The sequence below is a fragment of the Chenopodium album genome, chromosome 7, assembly GCF_948465745.1.
Source record: "Chenopodium album chromosome 7, dcCheAlbu1.1, whole genome shotgun sequence".
Lineage (NCBI taxonomy): Eukaryota > Viridiplantae > Streptophyta > Magnoliopsida > Caryophyllales > Amaranthaceae > Chenopodium > Chenopodium album.
Genome location: NC_137840.1, coordinates 58,658,148 through 58,671,480, shown reverse-complemented (window position 1 = coordinate 58,671,480; position 13,333 = coordinate 58,658,148). Strand labels below are relative to the sequence as shown.

Here is a 13,333-nt window from a genome sequence, read left to right as displayed (position 1 = left end):
GATGGATTGGTATATATTTTCGTACATATGAACTTGAAGTTCCTTAATTAATTAAATATATAGCAAAAAGTGTGTTATGAGTTCAAATAATTAAACATGACATTGGGAGAAACTATACATAATCAACGTTTTCTTATGCCCATAAATATAATAGGTTTTGTTTTTTTTTTTAAGATGAATGTAATTGGGCATGAGGAACATGATAAGTGTTCTATAAGTATAATTTTATATAAGCATGTTTTTACTAAAAGGAACACGTTACTTGATACATGATATTGTCAAAAAGATTTATGGCTTAAAAGTTGCAAGGATTTTAAGGTTGATGGATTGATTCATTCCATACCCCCATATGCAAGGATTAGGGGGAGATTGTATGTAATCCTTGCATATAAATAATAAAATATATTGATGGTCAGTTTGATACATACAATAACTTAAATATCAAACGATTTATTCAAAAGAAATGGCCACATGTTAATTAAATATTTTGAAATGATACCACCCTGAAGATGGATATAAACAAATGACATTTATCATATACTAGTTGTAAATGATCTAATTTAAAATTGATGCCCTAAAAGTACAACATCAATTGTAGACAAACCTATAGCATGCCTGAAGCGTGATAAATCAATAGGTTCTAAAGATAATTAAGTATCTTTGAAAAGGAAAGGAGTCATTATTGACAATGACAAATTTGAGGAAGTGGTAAATATCATTACATTTCTAGAATAAATCACTTTTAGTAAAGTTCATATGTTTCATGATTATATAAAAGACTCCAGAAGAGTATGAAATATCCAACAAGATTAACATGTATCAAGTTTATAGTTTAAACTCCAGTAGAGTATGAGTAATTATTGGATAAAATATTAATTGATTGTCTTGCCAATTGTATAAAGAAACACATGTTGGTGTTCTAAAATCACATGACATTCATGACCATGCATATAGTAAGTGTAATAAAGTGATCACTAGTGTTGAAAACTGACCAGAGTTCAAATTTAGAGGAGTGATTGGATGCGATAATTAAATTAGGCCATCCGGGTTTAATAATAATTACCCGTATGGTAACCTGAAGTTTCATTTGATAATGTGCTGACGCTTTCTCAATGTTAAATATATTGAATGGCAAGACGTAACATTGAGATTGAGTTATATTTGGATTGTGAGTTATAATAATTTGTATTGATGAAAATTTCAAGATTTAATATGCTTTGATTTTTTTTTTTTATATAAAGGAATAATGGTTGATAAAGGAGTAATGGTTGACTAGAAGTTCATCAAAATAACTTATATATTATTGTCAACTATTAAGTGATCAAAAGCTCACCAAATACACTATTTAAGTTTTTAAAGATTCAAAAGATCAACTACTAGAATTACGAGCAAGTGATTTATGCTTGTATAACAATTCTTTTGATTAGGGTTATTATATGTCAGCACATATGAAATAGGAGAAGAAAGAAAAACGTACAACTGCACAGCATATGTCTCCCCATTGACATTGATCTCCAGAAGAGAAAATATTATTGAAAGTTTAATAATAAATACATATGAAATATAAAGTTAATGAATAAATAATTCTTCATTGAAATTGTTCTCCAGAAGAGATAAATTTTGATTGTGATCCTCTGAATTTTATTAATGCAAATTTGTCTACTAAGTTGGTATATAATAAGATGCCCCTATAAATGAGATATTTTACCAACTTAGAGGGAGAAGAACGAATTAGCAAAAGTTGGAAAAATTAATTAAAATAAATAAATAATAAATATGATCCCTATTATGGTAGTTTGAAAAGTTATATATATGCCAACTTTTGTATATACATTATCAAGATATGTTGCACATTTATGATTTGATTTGTATTCAGTTATGACACATGTTGCATAGCATTGAAGATACATTTTGGTCAGATTAATTATGTGTATACATTGAGATAAAATCTTGCCAATTGTACTTGAATCACTACACCTGAAGTGTAGGTTGTATATGATCGGTTCCAAAATAAAGATATGTTTAATAGATATGATATTTGGCAAGATAGTGCAGTTGACACTAATAGTGTAATAGTATATAAATACCATAGTGTATGAAATACCCTAAAAGTGGTATAGATATCTGAATTATTATAATAGATGACCTATGATGTAAGAAAAATTATGATGGTACCAATAAGAAATGTATTCAGATATCATAGTAAAATAGCATGCGGAATGTAAGTTAAAGGAATTTTATGATACCGGTACATAATGAAACCGATGAATAATATGCATATGCATAATGGAATGGACTAATAAGTAAGGGATCTGAAATATATGTATATTTTGATGTCGACATAATGATAATGATCATAAGTTTATCATGGACCCGAAGCCTACTCATTGTATAATTTGTTTAATATGTTATCATGTTTTATATATCTCATATTGCATGAATTAATTTCTTACAATGTGGTGCTGATAACGTGTTATAAAATAAGGGGGAAAGATGAGAGATTGAGAGAGAATTAATCTGTTCATATTATTCCATATGATAGGGGTATTATTGAATTCTGCCATTTTCAGAACAGAGAAAAATAGAGAGAGATTTTAGAAAGAAGAGAGGAGAGCTTTCATTATGATTGAATAATGAAGATGAATACAGGAGCAGCTTATATACTACTGTTAGAAGATTCTTAGTAACAAACTTATTACATGTCAGCATAGAGCTTATAAAAAACTCTAACAACCTGTAACAAACTAATCCAGCGTGGCATTAGTTGTATTAGCAGCAATTACTCAGCAGTAGTAGCAACAGGTATATATATACATAGAATATTATAAGTAGAGTTTGCTTAGATAAGAATAAACCCTAGATCTAGAATATTGTGGAAACATACAAAGAGGAGGATAATGGATATCAACACAATATTTTCATAACAAGATTCTAGATGTTAAATTAGCAAAGCTGGCCAGGCCCCTTATAAAAGTCCATTTTTCCCCAAACACCATTTTAAAAAAGGCGCCAAAAAATCTTCAAATAATCAGAGAAATTTCAAAAAACAACTGAATTATAAATTTCAATTTCAAAACTCCTCCAATCTTTGGCTTTGCCGCTGCCGCGATGTTCAAGTCGACGCTATTCATCGCCGTCAAATGCTGCCAATGCTCCACAATGCAGGTACTCTCTTGCTGTATTCTACATTTTTTTTAGATTATCAAATGCAGCCGACCCCACTTATGGGATTACGGCTTTGATTGATTGAAATTAGGTGAAGCAGCAGAAGAAGAGCAGCAATAAATGGAATTGTGTGGTCTGCAATCAAAAGCAATCGGTAACGAAGATCTATGCTCAAAGTCACCAAGCCAAAGATGTTCGTAATGTTGTTCAATCATTCAATATGTCTCGTACATTGGAGGATGAACTACAAGAAGAAGTTCCTTCTTTGGGGCATTTCGTCGAACAGTTGGATGGTGATCAGGAGGCGGGGCAGAATAAGGGGAAGCGTCGTACTGATTGGACAGAGTATATTGAAGATGAAGAGAATGTTGAACCTGCTTACTTGAGATCAAAATTAAGTGGTGAGAATAATTTGGATTTGGATTTTTATTTGGGTGATTAGATTTAATGTTTGAATTAATTGTTTGGTTGATCATGCAGAGGAAGGAATGGCAACTGAAGCGATAGTTGTGACTGAGTTTTCTGAGGATTTGATGTTCAAGAAGCCAAAACTGAAGGGTAAATTTGGTTCAAATACTTCGATTGGTTTAAACAAAAATCAATCTTTGAAGCCTAATTTTACTAAGAGAGGTATTGGAATTTAGAATTTAATTAAATTTGGATTTGATTAGTTGTTTGTTTGTCAGACTTGCATATTCTGAGATCAGGATATTTTCATTGTTTATTGTAATGCCTGTTTTAAACTCAATTACGCTCTTTAAATGTCGTTGAAGCAGTGCAGGATGAATGCATTTCTGATGGTAGTGGTCTGATCAACAATGTCAGAAGGTACAGTGAGGAACCGGAGCAAAACAAGGTCTTGGGAAAGATGAAGACAGGTTCTTCAAAGTGGCCTCGATACACAGCAAAAGATGATTTCACTGAAGGCATCGGAAGGCAGCAGCAGCAACCAAACAAGAGCAAGGGAATGATGAAAGCGAATTCTTCCAAATGGAGTGAGTATATGACAGAAGATGATGATGGCTGTGATGACAAAGAAGTGAGAGCAGGCTTTGCTGATGATATGAGACTGATGTGTGGGTATAAACTGGAGAATGATGGTTTCGATCAGCTGATTGAGGAAGACATCCACCCCGACTTCATGTAGTTCTTCAGTCGGTTTTAGGTGTATTAATGAAGATGCAGTATATAGTATGCTTGTTTCAGATGGTGAAGGTAACTTTCCAGATTTCAGAAATATGTTTAATTGGCTGTTACAGTTATATGCTGATAGATAATTTCCTGATTCAAGTATTTGTAGATAGGTATTTTGAAAAGTTTATAGAAAGAAATGTTATTGGGAGGTTTTTGAACTGTAAAACTTCCTGGTAGATCTAATTTCTGCTCGAAAATTTAGAGACTGCAGATATAATCAGCATTTTTGGCAAAAAAATTGGTTCTAAGCAACATGTGATTTTGATTGACAAATTTGTGCTTGAGTGCAAAGAATCATGCATCATGAAATAGGTGGATTGTTTACGAGTAAACTAGCAACATTTTTCCATAACCTAAAAACATGATATGAGCCTGCCCAATTAGAACCCTAAGCACAATTGTTTGATCCAATATCTGAAATAACTCAGAAAAGTGACAAAAAAAATGGATACATGTGACTTATTTTGTGTCAAGTATGGCTAGAAAATGAGACGGAGGATATATTAAGAGTTTGGAATTAGGCAGCCCTTTTACCAATCAATGTTACCTTTGCTGCTTTGCATAGAAAGCGTCTTGTCAAAATGCTTTGACTGTGACAAATACGAGTTTTTTGCACATTCCTTGTCAACATAATCTAATTGCATATAACGAAGAAAGCGCATATTCAACGACAATTGATTAAATAATTCCATCCCCTTCCTCTTCTTAGAAAACACATAGGCCTGATCAACCTATACAAACTCATCATCAGATCATAAAGGCCTTATGCCTCCATGGAGAAATTATAAGGCTCTCAAGTCACAACCATGCATAAAGCAGAGGGTATTAGCAAACTTCACACGAAAGCGTCAAAATTAAAAAAATATTGCAACTCTTAAACAGCATTTAGTAAAATCCTAAAATCCCATCACTAAAATGAATCAATAAAAATAATCCAAAACCCCAATAATGATATCCTCATATCAAACATTCAAAATGACCATGAGGAAACCTAAACTGATATGCCCATGAAACTAAAATAACAATATCCAAAAATCCCAAAGTATAATAACTAGAATAACCTTCTGTCAACTGTTGTCTGAAAATAACAGTTTAAAAGAAGCAAATCCTGCGCTATAATGATTTAAGCAACCTAAATGAAATCCTAATTAATCTAACATCTCAAAGATATTCTTAAAGTACAGCCCATGAATGACAGTTGAACCTGCCCTCAAAAATATGGGCCTTCCCAGCAAAAGAGTATCAATGAGAAGATTATGAATGGCTCAATCAGTAAGTGAAAGTGAGCCAAGCTGTTCACCGGCTTCAGAACCTAAGGTAGATGAGTGGAGAACATCCATGGCCTCAGAAACTTTCTTCTTGAGAGCATCAGGAGACTCAATAAGGTGCAGTACTTCTGTCTGGTCCATCTCTAACAGCATGCCAGTGACTTTTCCTGCATTATCATGCTCAAGACGATCCACCAATGGATACAGTTGTTCCCCTAGCATCTGTGACGATGTTAAAGCAACTTTATAAACAAAGAATACAATGTAAAAGTTTGAAGCAAACTCATGTAAAAGTTCAATGGAAGAAAGTGATAATGACTTTAGGAGGAAAGATGTGCCAATAGAAAATATCATTAAACTCGAACATTAGCAGTTATTTAGAAGCATACCATGCGCTGACTGTCAGGAGATGCAGCAGCCAGGGCAGAAGCAAGTGTTGGCACTGACAGTGGGCCAGATCTTGCAACATCAGCAGCAGTCAAGGGCACTCCAGAAACATCCAAGGTCATTGGCACCAATGGCCTTCCCAGACCTTGAGGAGCCACAGGCGAATCAAGGCCATTTCGTCCATTAGCCATATATCTGAAACTCTGACCACCATTGCGATTTGCAGTCTACATTCACCCAGATATAATGGGGTAAACTAATGCCTTCCAAAAGACTGAAGAATGACATGATTAAAGTGAGAAAGAAAGAAGGGATAAAAGCACCTGTTGCTCTTGCCGCAACTGATGAGCATTACCGCCTCTCCTTCCACCTACACGTCCAGGTTGCCCATGTCTCTGGACGGGGAAAGGCATCACAAAGTTTGGGGGAACTCCTGGACGGATCCCTGACAAGATTTGCTGCTGGAAGCCATATCCTGCAGGGTGAGGGGAAAGCATACCTGGAGCACCTTGGCCAAAATAAAGCTGTTGAGGAGCAAGTCTAGGTGACCCAGGATAGAATCCATGCATCCCAGTCGGCAGGGGTGCCATTCCTCCGTGCAGGTGAGCTTGAGCAAAGTGAGCCTGAAAAAGGACAGGTGAGTTAATTCTGATGCCAATTTAAAGGGATATATATTGAACTAATTTTAGTATAAACATAATAACTTAATAAGCGGGTCAACTAAAAATGCTTAACTTAAACAGAGAATAGGGAGAACGGCCAGAGAAGTATATGCAAATCCAAGCTAATTACTAAGCTCATTTAAAGTATAAGCAACTGCTGCACTAGCAGTAATTCTAGCTAACGGGAATACAGTACTTGTGTACAAAAAAGTATTGCCTTTCTATAAGCTCTAAACAGTTTGTCTCAAACCATCTCTCCTAAGAATAAAGAAATTTCAGCATCCTCGAGCACAGATCAAATGATGTATGGGCTAGAGTCACAGAATCTCAAAAACGAGATAATATGTTAATTTAAAACGATTTTGGACCAAAAACAAAGATGTTCATTGAAAATTTCAAGCAAGGATTCATGCAAAAGATTTACCTGCAACCTTGCTTTCCGTTCTTCTTTGCGTTGGGCAATAGCAACAAATATAGGCTTCTTTCCTATCATCTTACCATTCATTTCATTTAACTGAAAAGATTAGAAAAAACATGTTAAATATCCGGAGCCTTGGGTAGAGAACTGAGTTTAAATATCCAAACTCCTAAAATCAAACTGAGTGAAATGAAAGATGAGATGAATACTGCTTTTGTTGCTTCCTCTGGGGTTGAGAACGAAATAAAACCAGAGCCCTTGCTAACACCATGAGGATTAAGCATGATCTACAGCAATAACAGTATAAAACCGAAAATTAGCAAACTCATACTTTATAAAACATAAACAAAAGGAGAAATATTAACAATATATAGCTATAGCTTAGAGATACCTTGCATGATGTTATAGTTCCAAATTCAGAAAACAATTCCTTCAGGTTTTCTTCATTTATGCTATCATCAAGATTTTTCAAATACAAATTAGCAGCCTGCAGCTTTTCATAGCGACTGATTCTTTCTTGTTCGAATTTAGCTTTCAAGTCTGCTTCCCTCTCTGATTTCCTTTGAGCTCTCCCTACATACCAAGTCTTGTCATCCTGAACTGTTCCATTCAACTTTTCAACAGCAGTTGCTGCAGATTCAGGACTTTGGAAGTTGACAAAACCGAAACATCTGGATTTTCCACTCGAATCCTTCATCACAACAGCACTTGTGATGGAACCAAATGGGCTGAAAGCTTTCATAAGGTCCTCATCAGTATAATTTTCAGATAAATTCTTCACATAAACATTAGTAAATTTTTGTGATCCATCTCCGTTTCTTTCCTGACGCCGAACAAAAGATCCAACATACACTTGTTTGTCATTCAACAACATGCCATTCAAACTATTGATTGCCTTCTGTGCAGCTTCCTCTCGGTCAAATTGTACAAATCCATATCCTCTAGATTGACCACTGCCATCAATAGCTACCTTGCAGGAAAGTATGGCACCAAAAGCAGCAAATGTGTCATGCAGTGCTTTGTTATCAATAGAAGAATCCAAATTCTTGATAAAAACATTAGCAAATCCACTCTTTCGCAGGCTAGGATCTCGATGAGAATACATAATCCGAATAGGCCTGCCATTTACAGGCGTGAAATTCAAAACCTCCATTGCACTTGCAGCTGCAAAAAGAAATTCCAAATGAAGCAACAGAGAAAAGAAAAAATAGCAACATCATTTTGTTTATTTTATTCATCAACATTATATTTTTGTCTTGAGGAGGGGGGAAAGGGAGGGATATAAGTACATAACATAATAAAGTAGCTCAATTTAATAACAATGATTTGAAGCATCTACAAGACTACAATACACTTTCCTACTGCCCTTTCTGGCTTTCTACATAGCATATAGTTTCACATAGTTTATTATAATAAGAATCGCGGAAGTGAGTTAAAGTAAAAGAATGTCAGGCTTGATTCGGGCAGTGATGATAAACAATGATACGGCCGCATTGTTGGAGAAAGACAAATCAGGGACAGGACAGGACCACAGGAAAAGTTAGATGGGCATAAGGAGAATTGGAAAACTTTAGAAATAGACATTTCTTATAAACAATATAATTCTCTTTAAAAAAAAAAAAAAAAGTAATGAGAATGATAATCATACAAATCATCTAATTTTCTCCTCTACTAAATGTTTACAATAGTACATTATAAAATTTGGTCTTTTTGATTTGGATCCCTTATCATCTAATCTAGTTTTTGTCACTTTTCGGATGCCATGATCTACATTCAACAAGTATACTGTGAAATTAAAGAAACAACATTAAAGCTAGAGCTAACAGAATGAATAAAGGAATTCGATTTAACTTTTATACTTTCCCTTTACCCTTAAAAGGATAAAATTTTAATCAATCCAACAAAATCAAAACAGAGAATTTTATCACATTGTATCAATAATCCTTACTAACACAATTTATATAATCCAAATCATAAATTCATGATAAAAATCAAAATTCAATCAACCACAAAATAATTAAAAAACACACAATTTAAAAAAAAAAAAATTGGTAAAATTAAGGCCAATGTAAACAAGAGATTAAGATAAACAAACCATCTTGAGGCGAAGCGAAATTGACATAAGCATAACCAAGAGATGATCGTTTGTTCTGATCCCTACAAACCCTTACAGACACAATAGGAGCAACATGATTAAACAGTTCATACAACTGACTTTCATTCACAGTTGCATCCAAGTCACCTACATACAATGACAGATTCCCAAACACTCCCCCAACCTCGGTATTCGCTACCGGGGTTGTTCCCTGACCGGCTACGACCACAGGTGATGAGGGTTGGTTTTGGGTTCCTACTGCCGTCTCCATCAAAATTATATAAAATCACTTACAATACAAAAAAAATATAATGATCAAATAAAATTTAACAAGAATTTTAGAACTATGAGTCAGGGTTTTCTGATATATGGCTGAAAATTTTTCTGGGGTTTGGATCAGTTAATTAAGGAATGATGGAAGATTAAAGAAAGAATTTTTCTTCCATCAATTTTTTTGGTTTTTTTTATTAAAAAAAAAAAGGAAAAAAAAAGGAGGAAGAAATAAAACAGAAGGTGGAATTAGTCAGGAAAACTTGAGTCTAATTTATAGTATTGAGCTTTACGAAACGTGGGCGTTTCGAATTAGGGGATATATTTTTTTAAAAAGAAAAAGTAATTTTTTGTTTTTTTTTTTTTAATAATCATTTGATTATTTTTTGAGATTTTAAGAATGATGACGTGGCGTATCTTTGCGTTTTGTTTGGTCTCTTGACTGAAAATAATGTTAAAAAGTGTGTGAGAGAGAAAGAGAGAGAGAGTGTGACGTACACTCAACAACTAACGAACAGAAATGGCAGTTACAATCCGTTTTGTTGGGAAATTTTGGATCTGTTTCCTTTTTTATTGCTGCTTTCTCTTTTCAATTTAATTAAGGTAACAAATCAACAAATTTATTTTTAATTTGATTCTGATTTTTTTCCTTTCTTTCTTAATTATTTTTTAATTTGTTAAGGTTGACATGTTTTGGTGTTAGTAAAAAAGGTCACGATTTTTGTTATTGTTCTTATATGATTTGTTTTTTTGATATCTTTGTGGATTCTATTACAATTTACAATTTTTTTTTTTACAATTTACAATAAAGTCTAATACTATCTTGATATGAGATCTTGTTTGATTTGAACACCTAATACTTCGTATTATCTTGACATGAGTTATTGTTTGATTAGAAAGTTGTAATCTCTCTTTTACCATAATACCTTTAAACTCATAATAATTATGGAGTATTGTACATCTTTTTAAAATATAAACCCAACATTTTAACATTCAAAAAAAAAAAAAAAAAAAATGTGCATTGCATGGGCATTAATCTAGTATTGAAATTACCAAGCTAAGTTTGGTCTAGTGATATTGATTGAACCTTCCAACTTTGAAATTGGGGGTTTAATCTCCATTAGAGACACTTTTAGGGTGGGGATCTCTTACCCTTCCCCACCACTCTCAAACTATTTTACTCGCAAATATCGGATCAAAAAAATCGTGAGGGTTAAAGTATGGTTAGGGTCCTCCAACATTATAAAATTAATCACACTTATGCAGTTAATATCTAGTAAGATTGAGTATAAGACAAGAGAAAAAATAAAATTTTGAAACGAAGTATTGAATAAGTCTTGTGTACATTGGGTGTACATTAATTTTATTGTGAAACAGCCACTCTGAGCGTAAATTTAACTATTTTTATGGCAAATTTAGTTTGTTTTTTTTTTTGTTGAAAGAAAGACAATGTATTAATTAATGGACAAATTAAAGCGTTCGAGAGTACATAAGGAGACACTTCCTACGGACAATGGTTCATCCATAATTGTTCTACACCAAATTTAACCACTTAAAGGACAACTTTTAATTTATCGTTGGTTTGAATTATATTTTAATGTTTAATTTCTTATAGATACTTGATTACATAATATAAAGACTAATATGATTAATCTAATACATTATAAGTTTTTTGTAAGATAAAATTTATTAATTGAAAAATAATAATATTTGCAGTATAAACAGTAACTTTAAATACTTTTAGCATAACTTTAATCCATAAATACTTTTAACATAACTTTAACCCATTTTACTGTAAATTTACGTACACCCGCCTTTTTGAAGAATTTGTGCGAAGTATTTGGTACACTAATCCATCATAATGACTAGTGTAAAGTTTTCCAACCTTGAGATTAAGAGTTCAATTTCCACTACACTTTGAGGACAGGGATTTCCCTTATCTTTCTGACTTTCTCCCCTACTAACTCTCAAATAGCGGAGAAGAGTCTGTTAAAAAAAATTGGGGGGGGGGGGGGAGGGAAGGGTAAAGAAAATCCCTACCATCAAAGTGTCAGATTGACATGTGAGAGATTTAAGTCTTATAGAGAAAGTGAATTTATGATGAAATATTCATGATATTAATTAAAAATTCTCCTTCTATTTTTAAGTAAAATGTTTCTTTTGTGCTTGTATGCCAATGCAAAACTTTGAGAACAATAATATCTTTAATTTTCAATAAATAAAATTATAACAATTAAATATATTAATAAACTATTAATTAAGATAATTCAAACAAGTACTTACGATACTCTGTAACATTTTTTAAATCATAACATTACATTAGTCAAATACATGTAGATTAGATGAATAATGCAAAAAGTTAAAATAGTTCACTTAAAAAATCGAGGAGAGTATTGTACTTTATTCTTTTTTAACTTGCAACATTTTTACCTTTACATTATTCTTATACTTTTTTTTAAGGAAACCGAGCTAATGCATTAATTAATGGACAAAGTATTCGAGAGTACATAAGGGGAAACCGTTGCCGGACAATGGTTGACCCAAACCTGTTCTACACCAAAAGGCATTAGCTTAGCAAGGTGATGAGCAACAAAATTGCCATCCATTTTAACATGAGACCAAGAGCAAGACATAAAACTACTACACAACGTTAAAATATTATCAAGAACTCCATCTAAATCAGACAGGAACACAACATGCTTTGCGAGGTGATTAATAAGGACTTCGTTATCCGACTCTAGGTTCACATTGTCGAGCCCATACTTATGCGCAAGTTTCACAGCTAGCAAGAGAGCCTTCCCTTCTGCAATCTCAGGGCATCACCAAGCTCGGACTCTTCGTGTCGCAGCAAACAAAACCTTCCCCTCATGGTTGCGAGCAACCACACCCAAACCCACCCATCCTTCATCACTCAAAGAGGTGTCGGAGTTAATTTTAATTACTCCTACAGGTGGAGCAACCCACGTTTTGTTACTGGGTTTCGGTTTTCTAGCGCCAATCGCATAAACCTTTTTATTATAAAGTCCAAACTCTTCCACAACTTTGTATACTCTCGTAAGCAGAATTTCGTTTGGGGTAATTTTGTTAGAGAAAACTTTGTCATTCCTCTTTGCCCAAATTACCCAAGCAAGTATTGAAGCTCGTTCCTGGATCTTCCTTCCAAGTGTCCCCCACCTCACCAACAAGTCGCACATCTCCTCGTTCTCCAATGGTTTGGCAGCATCACACTCACTATCCAACCAAAGATCATGTACACGAGTGCACTCAAACAGGGCATGAGAAGCATTTCCGTCTTTCACTCCACACAATCAAGTGCCGAGCAACAAGTCCCTCACAACCTCACAGGTAAGGTGTTTGTACAGCAGCGCCACACAAAGTGCTTCACCTTCGGTGAGACATCTAGGCCCCATAATTCGACCCAAGCTTTATAAAGTAGATCGAAATTACACCCTTTACCAAGCATGTAGGCGATTTTCGTTGAGTACATCCCATCTTTCGAGAAAGCCCAAGTAATAACATCCTTCGAAGCATATTCATTAAGAGGAATAGAAAGGATACATTTTCTATCTTTCTCATTAAAAATCGGAGTTATCACCTCCTCCTTCCATTCCATTTTCCCGAAATCCAACAAATCACTCACATTGGTTAATCCCTCAACCTCCATACTCGTAATGAACCTACCTTCCTCATCCGCCACCCAAGGGTCACTCCAAATGTTCACCATTGTGCCATTGCCAATTCGCCAAATCAATCCTTCTTTCAACAATGTTTTTGCACTCCAAATACTCTCCACAAATAGCTGCCCGCCAAACCCAAAGAAGAATCAAGAAAATTACAATTAGGGAAATACTTAGCTTTCATGACTCAGACTATA

General features: G+C 34.0%; 2 protein-coding genes across 2 annotated transcripts; one reads left to right on the top strand and one right to left on the bottom strand.

The window, feature by feature from the left end:
* The first annotated feature begins 3,094 nt into the window (after positions 1 to 3,094).
* LOC145637983 (uncharacterized) lies at positions 3,095 to 4,464 on the top strand. The gene is made up of 4 exons (XM_081688969.1): positions 3,095 to 3,165; positions 3,257 to 3,566; positions 3,646 to 3,795; positions 3,942 to 4,464. The coding sequence occupies exons 1-4, from the start codon at positions 3,109 to 3,111 to the stop codon at positions 4,310 to 4,312; spliced, it is 888 nt and encodes a 295-aa protein (XP_081545095.1). The 5' UTR covers positions 3,095 to 3,108; the 3' UTR covers positions 4,313 to 4,464.
* Positions 4,465 to 5,305: 841 nt separating this feature from the next.
* Positions 5,306 to 9,685, bottom strand: LOC145637982 (polyadenylate-binding protein 5-like). The gene is made up of 7 exons (XM_081688968.1): positions 9,190 to 9,685; positions 7,486 to 8,258; positions 7,304 to 7,381; positions 7,101 to 7,190; positions 6,338 to 6,637; positions 6,017 to 6,241; positions 5,306 to 5,849 (listed from the first exon to the last, which is right to left on the bottom strand). Exons 1-7 carry the CDS (start codon positions 9,458 to 9,460, stop codon positions 5,625 to 5,627), a joined length of 1,962 nt encoding a protein of 653 aa, XP_081545094.1. The 5' UTR covers positions 9,461 to 9,685; the 3' UTR covers positions 5,306 to 5,624.
* Positions 9,686 to 13,333: the final 3,648 nt, after the last annotated feature.